At 48.3% G+C, this 25,426-nt stretch overlaps 2 protein-coding genes across 12 annotated transcripts in view; one reads left to right on the forward strand and one right to left on the reverse strand.

Moving 5' to 3' along the window:
• The window catches only part of LOC142771998 (uncharacterized), a 371,379-nt gene that overhangs the window by 241,008 nt on the left and 104,945 nt on the right, over nucleotides 1-25,426 (reverse strand). The gene's annotated exons all lie outside the window — the stretch shown is intronic.
• Nucleotides 1-25,426, forward strand: part of LOC142772000 (uncharacterized) — a 101,415-nt gene that overhangs the window by 4,037 nt on the left and 71,952 nt on the right. For both annotated transcript variants that reach the window (XM_075874071.1, XM_075874072.1), the window contains exons 2-3: nucleotides 24,001-24,137; nucleotides 24,197-24,264. In XM_075874071.1, the coding sequence (XP_075730186.1) occupies nucleotides 24,001-24,137; nucleotides 24,197-24,264 (205 nt within the window). The remainder of the gene's footprint in view (nucleotides 1-24,000; nucleotides 24,138-24,196; nucleotides 24,265-25,426) is intronic.

Raw genomic sequence — 25,426 nt, forward strand, 5'->3', positions numbered from 1 at the left:
GTCGTACCTTTGAATCCCTCAAGATGTGACGAATTTCTCTGAAATTTGGCCTGCTGTCCAACGTCCCCACTGTGGCTAGTGTTGAAACAGTGCCGTCTAACGACCTTGCTTTGACCATATGGTAGATCGTCAGAGAAGAGCTGCTTCAATTTCAGCAGACCTATCATCTCCCCAGTGATTTTCAGTATGCTTACGCAAGCAAACCAGAACGTGTCCAGACTCTTGTTTCTCTTTCACCATGGCAACCATTGATCAACGCAGCAGACGTTTATAAGCATCAAGGCACACGAGAGGCTGGATTCACACTACAACTACCTCCAAATTACGAATGAAGTTTTCACCCACTTATTTACCCAACATTGCCTACCTACAATGCCCCTGAAGGGCAGCACCACTATCCCACGCTTTCCGAGAAAAGTCGTTACTCTGAGCAGCCACGTGCCCTTCGACCAACTCCGGTGTGCTACAAGTGTGGCGTCCCGGGTCACATTGCACGTTTTTGTGACCACCTTCCATATCAGCGACAGTCTTGGTACATGTCTCACCAACCTTTGACCATCCGCTCTCCACATCACGGAAACTACCGGCTCACGCTACCCCACGCCAGCCTCTGATCGAAGTTTGACGCCACCACCGCCTCAACGTGCTCCCAATCGCCGTTGCCACGGTGACGCGCACAGACACTGCCGCCAGAAAACAAGTCAGTGTGGCCAGTGGGGGTAAGGCCGTGATATCACAGGCGCTATCGACAGATTTATTCTCGTCAGCATTTATGTTGAAGAACAAAGTTCATGTAGTTGTCGATGGAGTGGCTACTATGGCACATGTGGATACAGGCGCGATAGTCTCAGTGATGAGTGTAAATTTTAGGAACCTGCTTGGACCTAAAGTGATGTTTTGCCTATACCATAGGGTGACACTTCGTGGTGTAAGTTGTGACGCGTTGTGCCCGGTGGGATATTGTATTGTGGACGTCTCGCTGTGTGGTAATGTGTTTTGCACAGAGTTTGCGGTTATTCCGCTGTCTACACATGACGTTATCTTAGGTATCAACTTCTTGTGTGAGTATGGGGACACTGTAGACTGCAGAAGTCGGCACTTTTTCATACACGGTACTTTCCCAACGGTGCTGTTGTAAAATTTCTGTCCGGATGATTGCATCTTTCTCGTCTCCGTGGAGACAGTCGTTCCTGTATTTTCTGCTGCATGTGTTATTTTGACATGTTTCAGTAGCAACTGTGGCACGTTTGACGCCACGCTCGAACCGAATACCTTGGCATGCCTGAAAAAGAATATCCTCATTCCACATTGTATAGTGTCAGTCGTTGATAGACGGGCAGGTGTGTCAACAATGAACAGTTCCATGGAGCCTGCAGTCTTTCCAGGTGGCATGAAACTTGCAGTATTTACACCCGAATCATCTACGACGCTGGTTGCGCTTGTTGATGCTACATGCCAAAATGAACATCTAGGTTCACAAGGTTCAGAGGATGACCAACTGTTAAAACTTGTCAGCAATTCACTTTACCAAAGCGAACGTCCTACGTTGCTTGACGTTCTATCTAAGCACTCGAAAGTGTTCGATTTTTCTAAAAACAGCCAAAGGTCTTTATTTCCAGTGTCCCGGATACGTCATCAGATCCACACCGAGTCGGCGCATTTCATTAGACAGAAACCTTACTGAGTGGCACTATCGGAGCGCAAGATCATCGACGAGCAAGTCCAAGAAATGCTGCAAAAGGGAATAATACAGGAATTGTAAAGTCCGTGGTCTGCTCCCGAAATTTTAGTGAGGAAAAAGGATGGTACGTGGAGATTTTGCTTTGTCTACTGCCGACTTTATTCTGTTACCAAAAACATGTCTATCCACTGCCGCGCATCAATGGCGCTCTAGACTGCCTGCAATCCGCGTCCTACTTTTCATCTGTTGACCTGAGGTCAGGTTACTGGCAAATTTCGATGCACGCAGCTGACAAAGAAAAGACGGCATTCGTTACGGCCGACGGATTTTACGATTTCAGCGTTATGCCATTCGGATTATGTAATACTCCTGCAACATTCGAAAGATTTATGGACTCTATAACGCGTGGTTTAATATGGCATATATGTTTGTGTACCCTTGAAGGTGTCGTAATTTTTAGACGTACGTTTGAGGAGGACAACACTCGTTTAGACCTCCTGCTCAACTGGATTGAAAAAGCTGGCCTTCTATTGAGTTCAAAAAAGTGGCGCTTTGGCGAGCGACAAACATTGTTTTTGGGACACCTCGTCGACAAAGGTGGCATGAGACCTGACCCACAAAAGACAGTGGCCGTCGTATAGTTAGAGCGTCCTAAATCTATGAAACAACTGCGTAGCTTCATCGGGCTCTGCTCGTATTTCCAACGGTTCGTACCCAGGTTTTCGGATGTCGTTCGCCCCCAGACGAGCCTTTTACGCAAGAACAGCCTGTTTCAGTGGACCTCGGAGTGTGCTGCCACTTTTCACTAGCTGAAGTGCTTGTTAACTTCGCCGCCAATACTTCGGCACTTCTATCCTTCATCGCCCACGGAAATTCACACAGACGCAAGTTGCATCGGTATCGGCGCCGTTCTTGTTCAGCGTTCTGGTAAGAAGGAACACGTCGTGGCGTACCCAAGACATTCTTTAAGCAAGCCTGAACGCAACTACACAGTGACCGAACAGAAATGCCTAGCGGTAGTTTTTGCCGTGCAAAGCTATCACTCATACATCTATGGTGGCCCGTTCACTATCGTCAGAGATCACATTCCCTGTGTTGGCTGGTTAACCTTCGTAACACATCCGGCCGCCTCGCACGATGGGCCATTAGTTTGCAAAATATGTCTTCACCATTTCATACAAGACTGGCCGTCTACACGCTGATGCGGATGACCTCTCCAGAATGCAGCTACCGATGACAGATTGTGAAGCCGATAACTTTCACCGCCTTATCGCTTCTTTGTCGTCTGGCTTTCCCAATGCCGTGACTTTCGCCACTGAGCAGCGTAACGAACCAAGCTTGAAAGCTCTCTCCCATGGAGCAAGAAAGTCCAAAAGTGAAGGCTGATTCTGCGTCTGAAGTGGTATTTAGCAGAGAAACTTGTCCACGACGGGCGCCCACTTTCTGCTCGTTGTTCTTGCGTCCTTCCAAACATCTGTTCTGCGTATCACGCATCAAGACCCAACCTCTGGCCATCTAGGAACCGCATGAACACTTAGTCGCACGAAATAGCGGTTCTATTGACCGAAAATGAGCAAGACAATTCGAAACTACGTGGCCAGCTGTACGCAGTGTCAGAGCCACAAGCGGCCCACCTCAGGTCCAGTCGGTCACCTGCAACCCATAAAGCCTCACGGTTCCCCTTTTGAAAATTTCGGCGTTGATCTGATGGAGCCAATTCCACGCTCCTCAAAAGGTAATCGGTGGATAACTGTATGCGCCGACTACCAGACGCGGCAAAGCGAGACGGCTGCCTTATCCTCCACCGCGGCAGTCTAGGTTTTGGAGTTCCTGTCGCATTCAGTCCCCCTCCGACACGGGTCCCCTCACGTGATATTAAGTGACCATGGATGGCAATTTACCGCTGATATTGTGAAATCATTAGTTCGTTTTTGTGTCTCCAAGTTCCCACACTCAACTGCGTATCATCCACAAACTAACGGCCTTACCGATCGCACGAACCGAATGTTCGTCAACATGTTGTCAATGTACGTCGCCTACACCCACAAAAACTGGGATGTAATATTACCGTTCATAACGTACGCCTTCAATACGGCGAAACACGAAACGACAGGCTACAGCCCTTTCTACCTGCTCTACGCTCGCTCACCTCGACATACGCTGGACACTATTTTTCTTTTTCTCGTCCATGACGATTTCACAATGGCGGAAGTGTCGTGCGGAAGAGACACGTCGACTTGCCTGCTTACGAATATTGGCAGCGCGAGAGTCTTCCTAAACTCGCTACGACAGTCAAAACTGGCATGTTACCTATGTGCCCGGTGATCTAGTGTGGGGGTGGACCCCGATACGCAGACGTGGCTTGAGCCCGAAGCTACAGGCGCACTACGCCCGTCCGTTCGTGATAATGCATCGTCTCAGCGAGGTCAACTATAAAATCGCACGTGTAACCACTATAAGCTGACGTTCCTGCAAGACAGAGGTGACGCAAGTTTCCCGCCTGAAGCCGTTTACACGAAGGATACAAGAATGACTCGCCAAGAGAGCTTCGTCTAAGATAGGAGAAATAATGCTAAGTGTCACTACCAGGAAAAACAAGAGAAGCGGGGGTAGAGAAGGAAGACAAGGCTGCTTTTCCTTGAGCGTGGAAGCAGTGCCCATTAAATACCCCCCTAAGTTACCTTACCTTACGTAACCATATCAATAGCTGTTATTTGGCCGGTGCGCACATAACGTGTAGACGAAATTTTTGAGGAAGACTGCTGTAAAGTGAGGGGTTACCGGTTCGAATCACCGGCAGCGTGTTTCAGATTTTTACGGACGAAGTTTTTTAGGGTCGAGGATAGTCCGTGGTCATGTCGGAGCCAGCCGCTAGTACTCGAGAGCCCATTCCATGGCTCTGCAGCGCTCGCTCCGCTCCCACGCGCCATTCCTACATGCCACTAAACGCGCTTTCGCTTCCTCTAGAAAGTCATATTTGTGTGCTTTTTGATGCTATTGTAAGGAGGTTTATTGGGCGAACCAAACGGGCAGGTGGGAGATTCGAGATAGCAACAGGACGAGGAAGAAGGAGGAGCTCGAGCACCGAGCTCGTGGTGCCTTACTCTGCGATGATGTTTGCTGTTCCCTTTTGTTGTCATCATTCCTTCATTATAATTGCCCCCGTCGAGAAAGATCAAGCCATCCTGGCGATCTAACAGGCGGGAACGAGCGGGTCGAAGTATGGCTTCAAGCGGTTCACGTGAACAATTTCGTGTCCACACCGATGATGGTCACCGGGTGGCGCAAGCGGTTCAATGGCATAATTGACGGGCGATGTGCGCTCTACCACGCGGTATAGACCATGGTAATTTGAACGTAGCTTGGTAGAGAAACCAGGTGCACAGGGTGGTACATACAGCCATACAAGGGTTCCAGGGGCGAACTTTGCGGCAGGAGGGTGGTCGTCATCGCGGGCCTTTTTCTGGCATTGCTGGTCAGCCGTAGTAAACTGGTTTGCTAGTTGGCGTCATTCTTCGGCGTGACAGGCGGCTTCAGATACGGTCGTGCACTCAGATACATCTGGTGCAAATGGCAGCAAAGTGTCAATTGTGTGCGATGGTTGACGTCCGTATAGAAGGTAGAATGGAGAAAAGCCGGTAGTTACTTGGGTAGCGTTGTTGCACGCGTAGGTCGAAAACGGAAGAACCAGGTCGCAGTTCGTTTGGTCAGATACCACATGCGTCACGAGCATATCACCTAGGGTCCGATTAAACCACTCAGTCAGGCCGTTCGTCTGAGGGTGGTAAGCAGTACTCATCCGGTGTACAATATGACACTGACGGAGAAGTGCTTGGATTACGTTGGATAGAAATACACGGCCCCGGTCACTGAGGAGCTCGTGAGGAGGGCCGTGACGCAACACAATCCGATGGAGGATGAAAGATGCGACGTCCTGAGTGGTCGCCGTAGGAAGAGCAGCCGTTTTGGCGTACCGTGTCAGGTGATCTACAGCAACGATAGCCCACCGGTTACCTGCTGTGGTCAATGGCAGTGGTCCATAAAGGTCGATTCCAACGCGATCTAATGGGCGGTCAGGGCATGCAAGCGGCTGTAGTGGAGCTGCTCCTGCATTCGGTGGCTGTTTTCTTGGCTGACACTCGTTGCAGGCGCGAATAAACTGTCGAAGATAAGTAAACATCCCACGCCAGTAGTACCACTTCCTTAAACGTTCGTAGGGCTTGAAGACACCGGCGTGAGCGAATTGCGGGTCGGAGTGAAATGACGCACAGATTGTAGAGCGCAGCTTTCGGGGAATAACGAGCAGCCACTTCCTGCCGTCTGGTGAGTAATTGCGCTGGTACAAGAGGCCACCTCAAATGGTGAAGTGCAAAGCCTGGCGTCGCATTGCACGAGTGATGGGAAGTATCGGTACCCCAGATAAGACGTCCAGAAGCGAAGTTATCCATGGATCGTCGCGCTGCGCAGAGGTCATTGTGTCGATGTCAAGAGCGGAGAGCGCGTGTTCCATAGAAGATATAGAGGCAGCCTCAGTCGACAGTGGTGAACGCGAGAGCGCATCAGCATCGGCATGTTGGCGGCCGGAACGGTTGTTACGCGTCGTGGCGACCGCAGTCTGTGGGTAGCGGGGCCAGTCGCCGTCGCTCCGTCGAGCCAAGGACTAGGGGAGAGCTTTGAGCAAACTTGACGGATTTATTTACATCTTTACAGTGAGTTGTCGAGACGAAGACAGAAGAGAAGAGAGTTGGGCGAGGTGCTGCACGCCCTTTTTGTTGACCCCCGTTCCCTAGGTCCCTAGGTTGGGGATCACTACACAAAACAATGCGGACCAATGGTGATGGGGAAGTTCTTTTCAATGAAGTACCGCCCGTCAAGTATGTTCATAGAGGCACAGCACTGGCTTGCACATACACACGCACCCTTGCCCCTAGTCGCAGCGCTGCCGTAGAACAGGGAGGGGGAGAGCGGAAGACGCACGGGCGCCTCGACCCCTTTGGTGCCGGCCGCTGAGTTCCCACGGGAAGATCTTAGCGCACCCTTTTGAGAGGTGCCAGGTTCGTGGAATCCTCTGGGGAGAGCCCTTTGAGCAGCGCCGTTGTCGTCTTCTGATTAACGCGCTAACGATGCGTGGCCCAGGCGAGAGATAGAGCGGCAGCTCCATAAGCCTCTTTGGCAACATTCTACACAGTTGGCGCCACTGTCAATCAGTGGGCGCCGTCTCGTGTAGTCGGCCCCTGTTGCTTCCTCCGTCCAGCCGTGGCGAGACTATTCTTTTGGCACTAATTTGGCGTGGCGAATGACCCGCTGGGTCAAGGCATAGCTTGATCGCTGCAGCTTCTCCGCCGACGGGAAGATCTCGGACGTCGGGTAGTGTCAGCTGCTCGACGGGAGAGATCACAGTAACCGCAGTCTCCCAACACCATTGAAACCACAAAGACCAACCACTAGAACCAACAAGCGCCGGCAATGAGTTTTCGGCAACCAGGCCGGTCTATCAAATGTGCCACAATGCATCTACGCTTTTTTTTCTTAAATGGCAACCACACTAATACTCTTGCTCATAGCTAAAAACTTCGATTACTCAAAAGACAACATAAACCCTTACAAAAAAATGCCCCTCAATGCTAAATCTTCGATTACTCAAAAGACCACTTAAAACCCTTACAAAATAACGCCCCTCAACTGAACACAAAAGAAAGCAAAAGCAAAAAAAGCTAAAAAGCTCTGCTTAATGTGTCAACATTGGCGTTCGCAGAACCCTTCTTATACTTCACAAAGAAGTTTAGCTCCTGAAGCGCAAGGCTCCAACGTAGTAGTCGTGGATTCTTTCCCGACATTTGCGATAGCCATGTCAGTGGGCAGTGGTCAGTGAGGAAGACAAAAGAAGTTCCGTAGAGGTAGCAGGCTAATTTTTGGGTAGCCCACACAATGCAGGCACATTCTTTTTCCGAAGCACTGTAGGCCTCCTCACGAACAGAGTTTCCTGCTGGCGTACAACACAGGGTGCTCGTTCCCGTTCTCATCCTCCTGGCACAGTATTGCTCCAAAGCCTCTGTTGCTGGCATCGCATTGCACAACAAAGGGATAATTATAGTTCGGTGCATGCAGTACGGGTGAGCTAACAAGAGCCGCTTTGAGCCTCTGGAAGGCGCCCTCCATTTCCGCACTCCAAACTACCTTTTCTAAAGGCTTCTTGCGCAGTGCATCCGTTAACGGATGTAGCGCTGATAATACCCTGTTAGCCCTAAAAAGGAGCGGATAGCCGTCTTGCTTTCTGGTTGCGGGAACTCGCTAACCGCCTCTGCTTTCAACTCGTCAGGTCGCCTCCTGCCCTGCTCTACCACGTGCCCTAGGTACCGTACTTCGGCGCGAGCTAGCTGGCACTTAGCCGGCTTCACTGTCCGTCCAGCATGCGTCAAACGTCTAGGGACATCGCTAAGATGGTACAGGTGATCTTCCCATGTATTGGAATAAATTGCGATGTCGTCTAAGTTGGGAACAGCGTATCCTTCAGCCCCCTTCAGAACTCGGTTCATTAGCCTTGAAAAGCAAAAGGGGGCGTTCTTAAGGCCAAAGCTCCGAACTAGGGGCCTAAATGTGCCCGTCGGCGCCACAAAGGCCGCATACTCACTAGCTCGTTTAGTCATTGGAACTTGCCAATAGCCTCTTACTAAGTCCAAAGTCGAGACGTATTTAGCGGCGCTCACTTTTTCCACCAGCTCCTCTACGTTGGGTATAGGATAGGTTTGGTCCTTCGTGATCGCGTTAACTTTGCGGTAATCCACGCAAGGCCATGGATCTTTCCCCGGAACCTCAACGAGAATCATAGGCGACGTGCAGGTGCTTTCGCAAGGTTCGATAAGCTTAAGCTCGAGCATACGATCTACCTCTTTTTTCAAGATCTGCTGTCGCGGGGCTAGCCTATACGGCCTCGACTTCACAGTGGTGTCAGAAGTTAGCTCAATGTCATGAGTGATAACCTCAGTTCGCCCTGGCCTTTCCGAGAAAACAGTGATGTGTTCTGACAAAAAGTTGCGTAAGTCGACTTTCTGCATATCAGTCAAGCCCTCGGCCGGTGCTACGGCTTTTATGACATCGGTAACCTCCATTATCTTCCAACCTCCGCCAAGCCTGGAATTTCAGGTGTTAGCTCCCCTGTGCCGTTAAGAGCCAAGTTCACTTTCCGCACTTCTCCCACATAACTCTTCATTAAATTTTGGTGGTAAATGACAACCTTTCGGTGTCTTCTTTTACGTTCCAGTGCGTAATTTGTGTCCGAGAGCTTCTTCACAACCCGAAAGGGCCCCTCCCATTGAATCTCGAGCTTATTTGCTCGCGAGGGGCGCAAGACTATTACCTGATCGCCTTCCTGATAAGCTCTCAGTTTCGCGTTTCGATCGTAGTAGCTCTTGGCTCTACTTTGCGCCTCTCTCATGTTCGCCTCAGCAATGTCGCGAGCACACCACAGCCTTTCCAGTAATTCCAGAATGTACTCAACCACCGTAGGGTCGGTACTCTTCGACTCCCAGGTTTCGCGCAAAAGTCGCAGTGGAGACCTGAGTGTCCGTCCGTAAACCAGCTCCGCGGGGCTGAAACCCGTCGCTTCATGAGTGACCGATTTCACCGCAAACAGCATTGCCGGAAGACAAGCATCCCACTGACACTTCCCTTCAAAGATAAGGGCTCGCAGAACTCGTTTCATCACGGAATGACACCGCTCTACGCTATTGGACTGCGGGTGGTACACGGAACTGTGGATTATTTTCATTCCACACTTTTCCAGGAATCCCGTAGTGAGAACGCTGGTGAATACTGAGCCCTGGTCGCACTGTATCTCCTGAGGAAAGCCCATTCTCGAAAAAATAGACAGTAGTGCGTTGACTACCTCTACGGAGCTTTGCTCCTTATTGAGATCGCCTCAGGAAATTTGGTTGCTGGACAAACGGCGGTAAGCAAATATCGGTAGCCTGACTTTGCCACTGGGAGTGGTCCGACAACGTCTATTACCAGCCGGAGAAATGACTCCGAAATGAGCGGAACAAGCTTAAGTGGTGCCTTTCCCTTCTCGTGCGGTTTTCCCACTCTCTGGCAAATGTCACACGCTCTTACGTGCTTCTCAACTTCTTTGAAGCATCCTGGCCAATAGAACTCCGTTAGGAGCCTATATTTGGTCTTTCGAGCTTCTAAATGCCCCGACCAACCAACTCCGTGACAGAGATCCACAATGTCAGGCCGATACTTAGCCGGCACTACAATCTGGTCGAACGTGCGACCTTTTGCAGTCCGGTAGTGGCGGTACAAGAAGCCATTTTTGACAGGAAAACTGACATTCTTCCTCACCACCCCTTCCCTGACGATGTTCCAAATCTCCTTGAGGCTGGGATCGCTTTTTTGCTGCTCGATGAGCTCGTCTCTTGTCATTTCCCCAGTACATTGCTTAGTGCTTTTGATACCGGCAACACGAGCCGCCCCTCCTCCGATTCTCTTTCCGCTGTATCAGCGCTGGTCTGCTTCCCTGACCCCTCTCTTTCTTTTCCAGTAGGCGACAGGATAGCAGGCTCCGCTGCGCTGACTGCAGCTGGTGTTGCTGCACTTCCGGTGAAACTCGGTTGTTGCCGCTCTAGTTCGGCTGCTAACGCTTGTGCTTTAGCTAGTGTCAAGGCTTGTACTGCTCCCTCGTGAAAACTTTTCCCTTTTTCTCTCAGCAGACGGTCGGTCCGATTCGAGAACAAATAGGGGTACTGCGGGGGCAGCTTGTCTGACACCGCCGCTTCCGTCTCCACTTCTCCGAACGGCCCTGTGAGGATTACTCGAGCTACCGGAAGACAAATGCTTCCATCTTCCAAAACTGGTTTAATCCATGCGCACTTGCCGTTGTAGTCTGCTTGTGCCACATAGTCCGGGTGCACCAGATCCATGGTTGCCCCACTGTCTCGTAAGACGCGGCACGGCTTTCCGTTCACTGTTAGGTTGAAAAGATACGGACTAAGAAGCTCCTCGCTAGTGGCTGAGTCAGAAGTGTACGAAAGGGCTGGCCTGAGCCTACGACAGCCTACGGTAATATGCCCTTCCTCCATGCATTTGTAGCAAGTAGGTGGTTTCCGAGCCTCAAAAGGACTCTTTTTGGAAGAATCCCCCGAAACCTTTCCCTCCTGTTTGTTTTGTGACCCTTGACCACTTGCAGCGAAGTCCGTCTTTTTCTGTGCCGTCGTACTTGCGCCAGCTCCCTGCTTCGCCGTCCAAGGTTTCCCTTTATCTCCCGCTTTTGTTGGAGAAACCTCGTCTTTTTCTCCGCGGCGGGACGCGTACTCGTCAGCCCAAGTCGGCCGCTGCCTGTATTGTTTTTACGCCGGTTCTATCTTCGATCCAGAGCTTCATTGGTTCGGAAACTTTTTAAAAAAACTGTACAAGAGCCACTACTTCAAGAGCCATTTCGAAGTTCCCAAAAGAGTTTGCTCCTTTCATCCATTCTACTAAGTTGACCTTCAACTCGTAGGCAAACTCAGAATACGTGCTGCCCTGCTTCTTTGTCAGATTGCGAAACCGCTGGCGGAACGCGTCTTGCGAAAGTCGGAACCTCTTTAGAAGGCTATCCTTCACTTTGTCATAGTTGTCCGCATCCTCCACCGGAAGCCGCGCGATTACATCCGCTGCTTCACATGGCAGCAAACTTAACGAATTTCGAGCCCATGTGCTACGACCAAGCTTCGATTTTTCACAGGTTCTCTCAAAGTTCATAAGAAAGAGGCTCACATCTTGCCCTACTTTGAAGGGTTGCATTAGTTTAGATAAATCACAAAGATTTTGTCTGCCTTCTACCTCCACTCCTTGGACCCCTGCAATCTTCCTCATTTCCACTTCGAGTCGCAACTGTTCTATATCCAGTTATTTTGCCTTAGCTGACCCTCCTGTTCCTCACGCCTTTCTTGGCATTCGTGTTCCTGTCGCCTTTCCTGACGTTCCTGTTGCTCTTGAATCTCGTTCCACGTTTCTTTAATATCTCCACTGCTCTGATTCAAGCCATCGATAGCGCGAACAATTGCGTCTTCATCCCCGCATCTACTTCTGCTCCCAGCTCCTCCCCCAGAATCAGGAGCTGATTCTTCAACAAACGCTTCCAATCCATGACAGGGAACTAGTGTGGTGCAGCTCACTCTCTACCCAGAAGTTCCGTAAATAACTGCTTCTGTGGTAGCCTCTACCAGCGAAAAGATTGCACTTCTATCTTATCAGACTGGCAATCAAAAAACCAAAGCCAGCACTCACCAGTCCACAGCTGCCAGTCTCCATGATCTCGGCATGTTGTTCATTCTCCGTCCTCCAGGCTCACATCCAACCGCTTGCCATTCAGTTGTTGCGCGTCGTGGCGACCGCAGTCCGCGGGTAGCGGGGCCAGTCGCCGTCGCTCCGTCGAGCCAGGGACTAGGGGAGAGCTTTGAGCAAACTTAGCGGATTTATTTACATCTTTGCTGTGAGTTGTCAAGACGAAGACAGAAAAGAAGAGAGTTGGACGAGTCGCTGCACGCCCTTTTTGTTGACTCCCGTTCCCTAGGTCCCTAGGTTGGTGATCACTACACAAAACAATGCGGACCAATGGTGATGTGGAAGTTCCTCTCAATGAAGTACCGCCCGTCATGTATGTTCATGGAGGCACAGCACTGGCTTGCACATACACACACACTCTTGCCCCTAGTCGCAGAGCTGCCGTAAAACAGGGAGGGGGAGAGCGGAAGACGCACGGGCACCTCGACCCCTTTGGTGCCGGCCGCTGCGTTCCCACGGGAAGATCTTAGCGCGCCCTTTTGAGAGGTCCCAGGTTCGTGAAATCCTCTGGGGAGAGCCCTTTGACCAGCGCCGTCGTCGTCTGCTGGTTAACGCGCTAACGATGCGTGGCCCAGGCGGGAGTTAGAGTGGCGGCTCCATAGGCCTCTTTGGCAACATTCCACACAGCTGGCGCCGCTTTCAATCAGTGGGCACCGTCTCGTGTAGTCGGCCCCTGTTGCTTCCTCCGTCCAGCCGTGGCGAGACTATCCTTTTAGCACTAATCCGGCGTGGCGAATGACCCGCTGGGTCAAGGCATAGCTTGATCGCTACACGGTCCACGATGCGGATGTCATACTCTTGAAGTCGCAGAGCCCAACGAGCAAGGCGACCTGATGGATCCTTCAGCGACGACAACCAACATAAGGCATGATGGTCTTTAACTACAGCAAAGGTGCGGCCATATAAGTACGGGCGAAATTTCACAATTACCCAAAGTATGGCTAAGCACTCTTTTTCGTTAACAATGTAGTTTACCTCAGCCTTGTTGAGCGTTCTACTGGCGTCGGCGACGACATACTCAGGGGATCCAGGCTTGCGTTGAGCGAGAACTGCACCAAGACCGACACCGCTGGCGTTTGTATGGATTTCCGTTGCAGCCGTGGAATCATAGTGGCGCAACATAGGCGGGGATGTCAGGAGACGGCGAAGAGTGGTAAATGCGTGATCACATTCGGAAGACCATGATGAGATGTCGTTGGCACTGCTTAAAAGTTGGGTCAAAGGGGCAATTAGGGAGGCAAAGTTGCGCACAAACCGACGACAGTAGGAGCACAATCCTACGAAGCTGCGTAACTGTTTTACAGTCGTTGGTTCGGAGAATTCAGCGACAGCGCGTAGTTTAGCCGGGTCGGGAAGAACAGCAACTTTTGATACGACGTGACCGAGAATGGTGAGTGTCCGAGCAGCGAAGTGGCATTTCTTGAGACTCAGTTGGAGCTGCGCATTCTTCAGACACGTGAGGACATGTTTCAGGCGTACAAGAAGTGTTGCGGAATTGGGTGAATAGACGACGATATCGTCGAGGTAGCAGAGGAATATGTTCCATTTCGAACCCCGCAAAACCGAGTTCATCATGCGCTCGAATGTGGCCGGCGCATTGCAGAGGCCGAAGGGCATGACATTGAACTCATATAGCCCGTCCGGTGTCCCGAAGGCTGTTTTTGGACGATCACCATATGCTAAGGGCACCTGCCAATACCCCGAACGCAAATCTAAGGACGAAAAAAACTTGGCACCTTGTAAGCAATCAAGGGCGTCATCAATCCTGGGCAAAGGGTATACGTCTTTGCGAATGATATTTTTTAAGCGCATGTAATCAACGCGGAAGCGAATTGCACCATCCTTCTTCTTAACAAGAACGATAGGTGATGCCCATGGCCATTGGGAAGGTCGTATAACGTCGCGCTTGAGCATATCGTCAACTTGTTCGGTGATAACCTGACGTTCCGTGGCGGAAAGACGGTATGGTCGCTGTCGTACTGGCGCGTTGCAACCTGTGTCGATGCAGTGAAAAAAACTGGGAGTTCGGCGGTTGAGCAACGTCAAAGGATTCACGAAAATGGTAGAGCAGCTGAAGGAGCTCAGAGCGTTCAGGTGGCGATAGTCCGTCGGCAATCGATGAATCGAAAAGCTCGGAAGGTGGTATATTGGAAGGGTTAAGAGCACTGATGGCGTCGTAGTCATCGGAACAATCTGGTGGCATGGTAAAAATTTGTTTTTTATCAATCACATGCACGTGTCCAAGAGATTCACCTTGAAACAGTCCGACAGGATACGGAAGGGGATTGATGAGGCAAAGAGCACTGTTTCCTTCAAAAACAGAGAGGGTTTAATAAGACAGAAGAAGTGATCTTCGTCTAAGGAAGAGGCTTGATGGTTCAAAGAATGCAGCTTCGTTCCTAATGCCGTCACAGAACACGGGGAGCAACACAGCTGCTGTCAGAGGAATTTCAGTGCCTTCTTTGACGACGCGTTTGTGTACGGCGGGATGAATGCGGCTGGTTGGTTGGCCGTAAAACGGGAAAAGTTCGATCTCCGATCTTGCACAATCAATAACGGCATGGTTAAGCGATAAAAAATCCCATCCAAGTATGATGTCGTGTGAGCATGACTAAAGGACAATAAATTCCACGGTGTAGTGGTCCTTTGCGATCACCAGTCGGACAGTACAGGCGGCTACAGGCTGGACCGGGTCCCCATTCGCTGTTTGCAAGGACATCATATTAGGAGGCGTCGTCACTTTTCGGAGCTTGCGGCAAAGTTTAGCGTCTATCACGGAAACGGCAGCACCAGTATCCACTAGAGCTTATGCTCGAGTATCTTCTACAAAAACTTCGACAATATTCGACGGCAATGTCCGAGAACTTGAGCATTTCGACAGCGCAGTTCTTGCCTCCTGAACTGCAGCGGTTAGTTTCCCTCGTGTTCAGGAGCTGGCCGACGACGCATGGGTGACAGGGAGCGACGACGGGGTGAAGGTGAGCGACCAGACATAGTAGGCGGACATTCCCGTGAAGACGAGCTTTACAGAGGGTCACAATTTTTCATACGGGATGAAGAAAGGTCCATGAAGCTGTTCTGTGTCCGGGCGTCTGTGTATCCCGGCACGCGACGACGGCAGTAACGGGCGATATGGCCAGGGCCGCCGCACGCAAAACAGATGGGCCGGTTATCGCGCGTTCTCCAAGTATTGGCGACGAGGGGAGCAGCCCATGCAGCAGACGGGTAAGTTGAGGCTGTGGTGGCAATGGGAGGAACCCAGACGGTGGATGGCTGAGTCGGAGCGGAGGTATACGGCAGTCTCTGGAACGGCAGGGGGTGGTGTCGCTGCTGCCGCTTTAGAGTCTCAGCGTAAGTAAGAGGCGCGGTGACGGGGGGCTGCTGCAAGGGCACCGGCATAGCCTCGGAAATCTGCTCCTGGACCATATGTCGGAGCATAGGAGCCAATGGTGGTGGGTGTCGCAGTGGCTGTTGGTACGAGAGCTCCTGGCGTTGAGCAAAAGGCAGCAGAGAAAGCTGCCGAGCCACTTCTTCTTGCACGAAGTCTTTCATTTGTGCGAAGTTTGTCTGTTCAGTCATAACGTCTACTGCGGTCACTGGTTGGATTGTCTGGAATGAGCATCGCGTCTGAGCTCGTTGCCTCCGCAATTATTCATAGCTTTGGCACAGTCCCTACTTCTGCCATAGTGCTGGGAGACTTCGCGAGAAGCATCTGGAAAACGTCATCGTCGACGCTCTCCATAATGTGCTGCATCTTCGCACTCTCGCTCATGGAAGCATCGACGCGCCGGCAGAGATCGATCACATTTTCTATATATGATGTGAAAGTTTCACCTCGCTCCTGTGCCCATGTGCGCAGACGTTCGGCGCGTAGCTTCCGTAAGGCAGGACGACCAAAAACGGCACATATTGCCTCCTTGAAGGTGGACCAATTCGCGAACTCGGTTTCGTGGTTCGTATACCACAGCTTGGCCACGTCGGTGAAATAAAAATTGACAGTGCTTAACTTAGCAGCGTCATCCCACCTGTTGGGTCCACTGGCTTTCTCGTATGACAACAGCCAGTCCTCGGCGTCCTGGTCTTCAGTGCCGCCAAAGATTGGGGGGTCTCGCTGATGAACCGGACCGGGGCAAGCAGCGGCCGCGAGAGGTATTGTTTGTTGGGCAGCGTCAACTTGCACGGTCGACGGCAGGGTGCGGGATCGGAGTTCCAGGTTGTAGGCGATGTGGTTACCCAGCACGATCCACCAAATGTAAAGAGGTTTATTGTGCAAACCAAAGGGGCAGGTGGGAGATCCGAGATAGCGACAGGACGAGGAAGAAGGAGGAGCTCAAGCGCCGATCTCGTGGTGCCTTACTCTGCGATGATGCTTGCTGTTCCCTTTTGTTGTCATTATTCCTTAATTATACTATTATTAAGAACCAAGAAAATAAGGCAGTAGAGTGGAGGTACCACAAGGTGGTTGCAGAGGAGACTCACCTTCAAGACTCCGGTTTGAGAGCTTGAGAAACCGAAGTGGCAGGGGCTCACCGTCAACAACGACCAGCCACTGATCTAGAGGCGGGGAAGGCTTGTGCAGCGGCAGCGAGGTGCGCACAAGGACAAGCGGTCCCGGAGCTTAGAGTCCGTGAAGCGGCAGCAGCTGGGAAGCACCGGCAAGCGGATTTTAAAATGGTGCGGGTGACCAATGCTGCAGCTACGCCCTTTAAACGATCGCTACCTGAAATTGAGGGCACCGATGTGCGCTTTAAGAACGACTTTCTAGATCGCAGTTTCCCTGAGAGCTGCAAGGTTTGCGACCGACAGTGGCTATTAGCGATTTGACCACCATCTTCAGCATGAGAAACGAGGAATCTCGCGCCAACGCCATCGCCGTCCATCAGCGGGAGTTTGTCGCCACCGGTCAAGATCAGTGTTGAATACTCTAGCAAATAATATTTCGTGGCGGGTAAAGTCTTCGCGGTGAGCTTGACGTCGCTCACTCATCTTCATTCACTTTGTAGATATGGTGTGATTGTTTCTTTTCAATAATTTGTCAAGGTCTCTGTGCTATATTACATACATATTCTTATCCGGGACATAAGAAGACGACAACAGAACAAATCTGCGAAAAGCGTAGATTTGTATACAGGAGCGATACAATTACGTTGTCAAGGCGCTTGGCCTTGACAGCGTCGAGCTCTGCAATATTTTCTGCCAATCTGCTGGAATTGAGCGCCACCGACGCCTTGCTGAACGTGGCCGCCTCACACGACCTGGAACCCAGCCCGTCTAAGCAAAGCAAAATGCTCCGGGATGCCTTCATGAAACTCGCAGATCGGCTGGGTGGCTCTAAGGTGAAGCTTTCTGCCTTTTCGTGCTCGAAACGTCCATCACAAGCCGACTACAAAACACCGGAATCGCACAGCTTTGAGAACAACAATTACGGCTGCGTGGCGACCGTGAAGGCTCTGGGAGCTCGCGAGGCCTAAACGGAAAGGCAGAAATGATCCATGGTGATAAACAGCCTTCGAGATGGTGCCATGGAGTGGCATTGGTAGGAGTTATGTGGTAGCAGCGCTGGGTGGGCTGGAGCAATAAGCTCGTAGCTGCCTTTGAACAGTCTGACTACTACTTCGCTGATCCCACCCAGTATACGCCGACCGCAACCCACGATGAAGTTCGGGAAAACCTCCACCCCTGGGCTGCAACTGTGCATTGCAGCTCACCTCAGGAGAGTGTCACAACCTACCCAGTAACTGCGACACAACTGAGACCATGCTCACGAATGGATTAGTTGGAGTTGTTGGTAACAACAACCCCAACGTTTTTGCCAGACGAAGAAACCACTTTTTATTCGCAGCCATTGCGGAAGCAATACCGGAGTTTGGTGAGCACGTAACTGCGACCAGTTTGCAACAGCGACAATTCGAGGAGCGGTCGCAGTTCTCCGCGCAGCCACACCGGCAATCTCACCAGTCTGCCAATCATGGCTAAGAAGTCCCGGTCGTAGAAACGCATAGTGCTGCATCTTTTAAAGCAGTAATTGGCCGAATGCGCAGGCACTTACCTAATCTGAGTGAGATGCCACTTAAAGAAATCAAAGCGATAGATGATGTCACTGTCGTCAAAGGTCTGCCCAATTCATCAAGCGGGTATCCAATCACAACGGAGCTTACATCACAGGCAGAAAAAGCGGATATATGGCAGCCCTGCTCCTAGCGCGTGAGCCCATTCCCGACAAAAACCTACTCATTCAAGAGGGCATGTGAACAATGACTGAGGGGTTTTTCGCTCGTTAGTCATCAATCGTCATCCTGGTATTGACGAGTTCGGAGGAAGAGGCAGCGTCATCGAGATGCCATAAAGCAACGGTGACAATCTTTACGCAGACTACAGACATGTGCGGCCTCGCTCACATCCATCGTCGAGTCATTACGTGCGAATTCGAGACGGACAACTGGAAGCTGACATTTGTTTCAGATTCCTGAAATATTTCAATGTGCTAGGGAGACTCTAAACATTGCACAATTGAAAAAAACGAGTTAGAATTGCAATTATTTGACCACATTTGTAGGGTGCATGCGCTAAAAGTGCGTAGTGTATCAACAATGCTTATTGTAACCAGTGGTTTTCACAAAACACGTAATTTTATGTATTTCAATATACGTTATAGCTGCTAATGGAGATGTATCTTGAATTTATTGCTAAAACAACTTTGTTTGAATATTTGAGTGATATATTCTGTAGCGTTCCTTGTTTATTTATGTTTGTATGTAATGAACATTTGTACGTCTTATTTCCGTGTATCGGTCTAAAGTGCCACACGAGCAAAGGGCCAAGTCAAGAGACACTCTCTCCTTTTGCCCCCATGGAGGGCATTTTGGGAAAATGTCCAAATAAATAAAGAAATAAATAAAGCTTCAATCAATTTAAAAGCCATCAAAACGGGGCCTGTTGTTCAATTCTCAGGTGAATTTGTTGCTTGGTCGGCTAGTACATACTTGAAAAAATGGAGAAACCAGCTTAAGGACACCAATCAATCAATCAATCAATTTATTCAGCTTCTTTGGATACAATGTAACATCTTTAGTAGTAAGTAATACATTCGGAGGTCCCATAGTTTCAGGAACTGACGGGGGGACCTCCTAATACTAGAACATGTGTAAGTTGAATAACGTGGGCAGCATGAAAAAAGCGTGCTCTGATAGCAAAAAAAAAAAATACATGTATAAAATTTACAGGAAAGCTAAAGGAGCTACATAAGAAGAGTAAAAGCAAGAAATGAACAAAAAAAAAAAAAAAGACAAAAAGCAACAAAAAAACTGGCATGGTATTTAAGTCTATGACTGTAATATACGCTGGAAAATAAAAACACAGTTATAAGGGAAATCTTCATGACACAGGCGTCATGAATTCATCAAAACAAAGTGAACATAGTAAGTTTTAACACAATAGCAGCATATAAAATAGTGAATACCAAACGCTATAATAATTACGGCTACAAAACAAAAGCAAGATTAATTCATATCGGTAATAATAGCAAATATTCAGCAAATGATAGCAAAATATTCAGCAAATGATAGCAAAATATTCAGCGGTAATGGTAGCAAATCAAGCATGCGCGAAAAAAAAAAAAAAAATGGCAGATCCCTGAGTTAGTGTGCCTGCCCACATAATTTGCCGAGACAGTATTTTTTGTGAAGGCTTTGAAATGTATGTACAGAGGATGCTGATTTAATTTCGTATGGTAACGAATTCCAAATGGATATGCCTGAAAAAAGGGCTGTTAGTTTCGCGTAATTTGTTCGAGCGGCGGGAAGAAGTAGATTGTCGTTTGAAGAGAACCTCGTAATGTTAGTGTTGACAAAAAATTCATTTGAGTAAGCCGGAATGGAGGTGCCACATCTCTTTAGCCGAAAAATAAATAGAGATAGTTTTTGTTTAAGTAGTTCTGAGAGTGGCAAAATATTTAGATTTTGGTATAGCGGTTTAGAGGGGGTAAAAACATTACTGAAGGTCATTAGTCGTATAGCTTGGTTTTGCAGGCGTTGAAGGGAATCGAGGTGACAAAAGTAAGTATTAGCCCAAGATGATACACAGTAAGACAGATGGCTATGAATGAAAGAGTGATAAAGTGAACGAATAATGGGCCTTTCGAAATAATTACGTGATTTAATGATTACGTGTATGCCAAAAGAAACTTTATGCATTAGTGAATGAACATGAATATTATATTTTAGGTGCTCATCTAATGTCACACCCAGAAACCTGGCGCTGTTAGTAACGGGTATTTCATTGTCCCCCATCGTGAGCACCACGGGTGGCACTTTTGATAATGGAGAATGAAATATTACAAATGTAGTTTTAGTGGGGTTAATGTGCAGGCAGTTACGACTGCACCAATCACTTACATTTTTTAAGTCAACATTTAGATTTTGTAACAGTACGGCGATGCTTTTATGAGATGAATATATGGTTGTATCGTCCGCATATAACAAGCAGTCAGTATGGCGAAGTGTTAGGGGCAAATCGTTGATGAAGAGTAGAAAAAGCAGCGGGCCTAGAATAGATCCTTGAGGCACTCCTGTATTAGTAACCTTGGGAGAGGAAACACTACCGTCGATTTGTACAACTTGCGACCTGTTTTTTAGGTAATTCTTAATAAGGCTCAAGGCTGGTCCTGTAATGCCGTAAGATGCGAGCTTGTGAAAAAGAATGGAATGATTAATAGTGTCAAAAGCTTTAGTAAGATCAACAAAGACTGCACCAAATAGTGAACCGTCATCAATGGCTAGTTTGATTTTGTCCGTGAAACTAATGAGCGCCAGTTCGGTTGAGAAACCTGGACGGAAACCAAACTGATGGGGAGAGAGCAAGTCGAATTTTTTGAAATATGACATGAGGCGTTTGTACAAAATCTTTTCGATTACTTTACTAAAAAAAGGAAGAATGCAAATAGGACGGTAATTGTTAATGCATTCACGGTCACCTTTCTTGAAGACGGGAGTTATCTTGCCGTTTTTTAGGGAGGTTGGAAATGTGCCATCCTTGAACATTTTGTTGATGATGTTAGCAAGAACAGGTGAAACATAGTCGATTATCAGCTTAACTCGTGAAGGGTGAATGGAGTCTAAACCCGCCCCGGTTGTTTTTAACGATGATATGACAGAGCGAACTTCAGCGCTAGAAGTAGGATATAAGTAAAAAGATTGCGGACAGCGCGATAAGTGGGAAAGTGATGGCCGGTGTTGATTGTTTTCAGTGTTGGCAAAATGGTCGTTAAAAGCATTGGCAATGTCAATTGGCTCAGTGAATGTGCAGGAAGCAGTACTTATTTTCGTTAACCGTGCATGGGAATCGGTTTTGTTCAGAAACTTTTTAATTAGCTGCCAGTTTCGTTTAGTATCAGTTCCATTAAGCAATATGCGCGTTTGAAAATAGTCACGTTTAGCACGTTTCAAAATTGCACCAAGCGTATTCGAATATTTTTTATAGCGAATTTGTAGCACTGTGTTAAATGGTTGGTCCTTAAGCTTCTTATGCATTTTATCTTTTTTTGAAATTGAGTGCAATAATCCGTTGGTGATCCATGGGTTTCTTCGCTCTTTAAACCGCCAAGAAATAGGGACATGCGATGTGCTCTGTGTTATGCAGTTTGCTATTAGAGCAGAAAATGAGTCGTAGGCTTGCTCAGCAGATTCGTTTTGTGTGACATCAGTCCAGTCTAGTTGGTTAATCAAGGAAACAAATGTTTCTGTGTTAAACACCGCTTTCATGACTTGTTTATGATTTGTGGCACGGGGCAAGAGAGCGGATTCTATTCTGAGAAAAACAGGATAATGGTCACTAAACTGATAGTCTATTACAGCCGCAGAGGCGCTCGTTGTCAAACTGGACAAAATGTGGTCAATCAGTGTATTCGTGCCTGATGGATCGCACCTAGTAGGAGCTGTGATTAACGATGAGAAGCCAAAACTTTGAAAAACGCGAACATAATCCGAGCATGAATGACTGTAAAGGTCAAGTATGTTAATGTTAATGTCGCCGCATATGATGACGTTTTTGTTTTCAAAAACGAGAAGGTTTAGAAGGGATTCAAGTTGCGAGCAAAAATGAACAATAGATGAAGACGGAGAGCGGTAGATTGATGCAATGATGGTGTTTCTGCCGTTCAGTGAAAAAACCGTTTGGTCAAATTCAAGCCAGACCGATTCACAGTTTAGGTTAGTAAAAGAAAGATCGTGACGACGCCTATATGACAATGACGAATCAATAAAGACCGCAGAACCACCACCACGGGCTGAATCGCGGTTGCAGTACTCAGAGGTATAGTTCGACATGCCATATAGATTACCATCGTTATTTGTTAACCATGTCTCAGAGAGGCATATGACTGAAAACGTGTGATTGATTGCTGTCAGGAAGTGTATGAGGTCATTATGATGCTTTCTGAGGCTGCGGACATTGAAATGAATCAATGATAAAGCTGGGGGTTTATTCTTGAGAAATGTTTTAGTTTGCTGATAAGACAAAACAGAGGAATCCATGGTTGTTCCAGATATCTTAGAGGCAGCCATCTACTGAAAGACAGATAGATGGCCTGCTTCACGTATACGAAAGACGCGGCTGTCATCACTTTTTCTGGCCTTTATTACGCAGGAATCTGTCCATAGATGCTTCCAATTTTTCGCCTTTTTTAGTTCCAAAGCCTGAGCAAACAATCTCTTGTTTTCTGGGGTTAGGTGATCGTTAACAAACACCGGTTTTTCCGTCTCTTTACGAAAGCCAATGACACCCGTCGTGATTCGTGCTTTCCGTGCTTTGGAAGCAAAGTCTGCTTTCTTTGTCCTGGAGCAAAATCTCGCTATAATGTTCGATCCATTTTTCGCCGGGACACGGTGGACGACATCGATGTCTGTCGGCTCAACGGGGCACCCAACTTTCTCACCAATTGCCTGCATTATAGCAAGGCAGTTTTCACCTTTCGTGTCAGGGATACCCTTTATCTCAACATTGTTTAAGCGTGAGTATTGCTCCAAGGCAGCCAGACGATTACATAGTTGTTTACTCTCGTCCCTGAGTTCTTTGTTTTCTTTGGACAATTCTTCATTTCTGCTCTTAACGGACTCGTAGAGTTGGCTATGCACTTGCAAGCTATTCTTCATTTCTGCAAGGTCAGCACGAAGTAGCTCAATTTGCCTCGAAAGCTCGGCCGTGGTTGGCATGATGCAATGCTTAGAACACTAATAATCATCAGCAATAGTAGAAAACACTAAAAAAGAGTATAATAAAGACAACGCTAAAAACTACAAAAACTGCTGGCAGCAGTGGGAGCGGCAAGGAGTTCCAAGACAAAACAATAAGTAAGGAACCAACCTGTATCGCGCAGAAGCAGGGAATTAGAGCGCCGTCCTCTAGCCGCAACCACTGCTGCCAAAGTGACGAGCCAGGACTAGAGGGAATCCTTATGTAGGGTCCAAGGCGCCTATGGGTGGCAGGCCAAGCACGTTCACAAGAGGAGACACGTTCACAAGAGGAGAAGACACGTTCACAAGAGGAGAAGACGAGACAGAAATGCTGGAGATCTAGCGTTTGTGTGACGGAAAGTTCTTTGCACGTACGACTAACCGCTGTTGGCGAGCATTTTGGGGGTGAACTATCGTTTTTAAGCATATTCAGAAAGATTGCGCAAAAAGCGCACGGCGGCTCTCATTCAACGTGTGTGTAATCTTCTCTTGTGAATGTGTCCTTAAGCTGGTTTCTCGGTTTTTTATAGAATTCTATCAATTGAAACTATCAGGACGTTCAGTTTTTCATGCCGTGCATTGGCAGGTTTAGTTGATTAGCGGCTATAGAATTGTGTGTGCAGTAATTCAAAAGATCGATCGGTGGTAATAAATTGATGTAGGCAAACCTATAGACGTCTACGTGCGCACAGAATCCCACAAGAAATAAAAAAATAAAAGGAACATTTTATTAGCGTGTCATTTTCAAAATTAGTTTGTGAATTTCAGTTTGTCAACAGGCTGGAGCCAGTATGGACAGTCAAAACAACTCGACCAGCAGATATTAAATGCGAGGTGGATCAAGTTCTGTCGATTAGACCCCTGTCCTCTTCATTCAAAAGATGTGTTTTCCTGAGTGGTACAAGGTAAGCTTTGTGTTTTCACCACCTATCTTCTTCCTGACTCGTATGTTTCTTGTTCGCAGACATGAATTTCAAATATATGGAGTATTTGATACAGAGCACCGGGATCGAATGACTGTAATACAAAGAGGTAGGAATATATTATGAGCTTATCTAAAGTATTCGGGTTACGAATTCTACCAGCACGATGTTACAAGCAATATATTTGTATTCTGTAAGGAATGGTAAACTAATTACAATAGTGTAAAGTTGAGTATTTATATGCGTATATTTATTGAGAATTAGGCTTCTAGAGAGGGTTCAATAGCCCTTCAATCGCATAAACAATGCATTGTTACTTAGAACATTCGTGACCATATTAGACCCTTTCCGAAATTTTGAATCGTCTAGTGAACGAAGCCGAAAACACAATTTTTCCGTCATGTTTTGTTCACTTAAGACACGCTCATTGAAGCACCGTCAAAAACGGTACACGTCCTGCAGGAACGCAAGCGGTGTCCGTGTGGGTGGCCTGGAACACTCATCGGCGTCGCTAAGACACACAGCCTGCCAACTTACTTGAATGAAAAACATATGAGAGAAGATATATGATACCAGACTGAATTTTGTAAAGGTCTATTCAAAGATAATATTGTGCTTATGGCATGACATAAAAAAACGTGGCTGATCCTTATTTTATTTAGGAACTCTAGGCCGGATTTCGCCGCCGGCGTCGGCGTGGGCATTGGCGTCGACGGAGACATTGATATCATGCACCATATATATTTACGTATCTAAATGTATGAAAACACAAGAAAAAAAATCAAGAGGAAAGACTTCGGCGCGTGGAATCGAACGTGGCACCTCCGCGTCGTGAACGTGAGGCGTCAACCACTGAGCCACCGAAAGGCACCTCCTTCTACGATCAAACGGCAAGCTGTTTACGCCTACCACTTACCACTGTTAGGGAGCATCTCGGGGGTGAACTATCGTGTTTTCAGCATTACCAGCAAGGTGTTGCAAAGAGCGCACGGCTGCTCTCATCTCTCACGTGTACTTTGACCCGCGGAGAAGAGGGAAGTGGACAATCTCTCGAGCGCCCTTATCTGCTGGTGGAGAGGCTCATACGTCTTGGCAGACGGTGGGCTTAACTGGAACGATTCTGTTGTAGTTACAGGTGCACAAAGGTCACTGCAATAGTTGCATGGCCTCTGTTTGTGATAAGGGCGCGCTTTTCAGACAAAGCGAAGAAACAACCGAGACGCTTATTCACGTACATCTGTACCCGTGAGTACGTTTTGTGCGTCGTTTCT

The sequence above is a fragment of the Rhipicephalus microplus genome, chromosome 9 (assembly GCF_043290135.1).
Source record: "Rhipicephalus microplus isolate Deutch F79 chromosome 9, USDA_Rmic, whole genome shotgun sequence".
Lineage (NCBI taxonomy): Eukaryota > Metazoa > Arthropoda > Arachnida > Ixodida > Ixodidae > Rhipicephalus > Rhipicephalus microplus.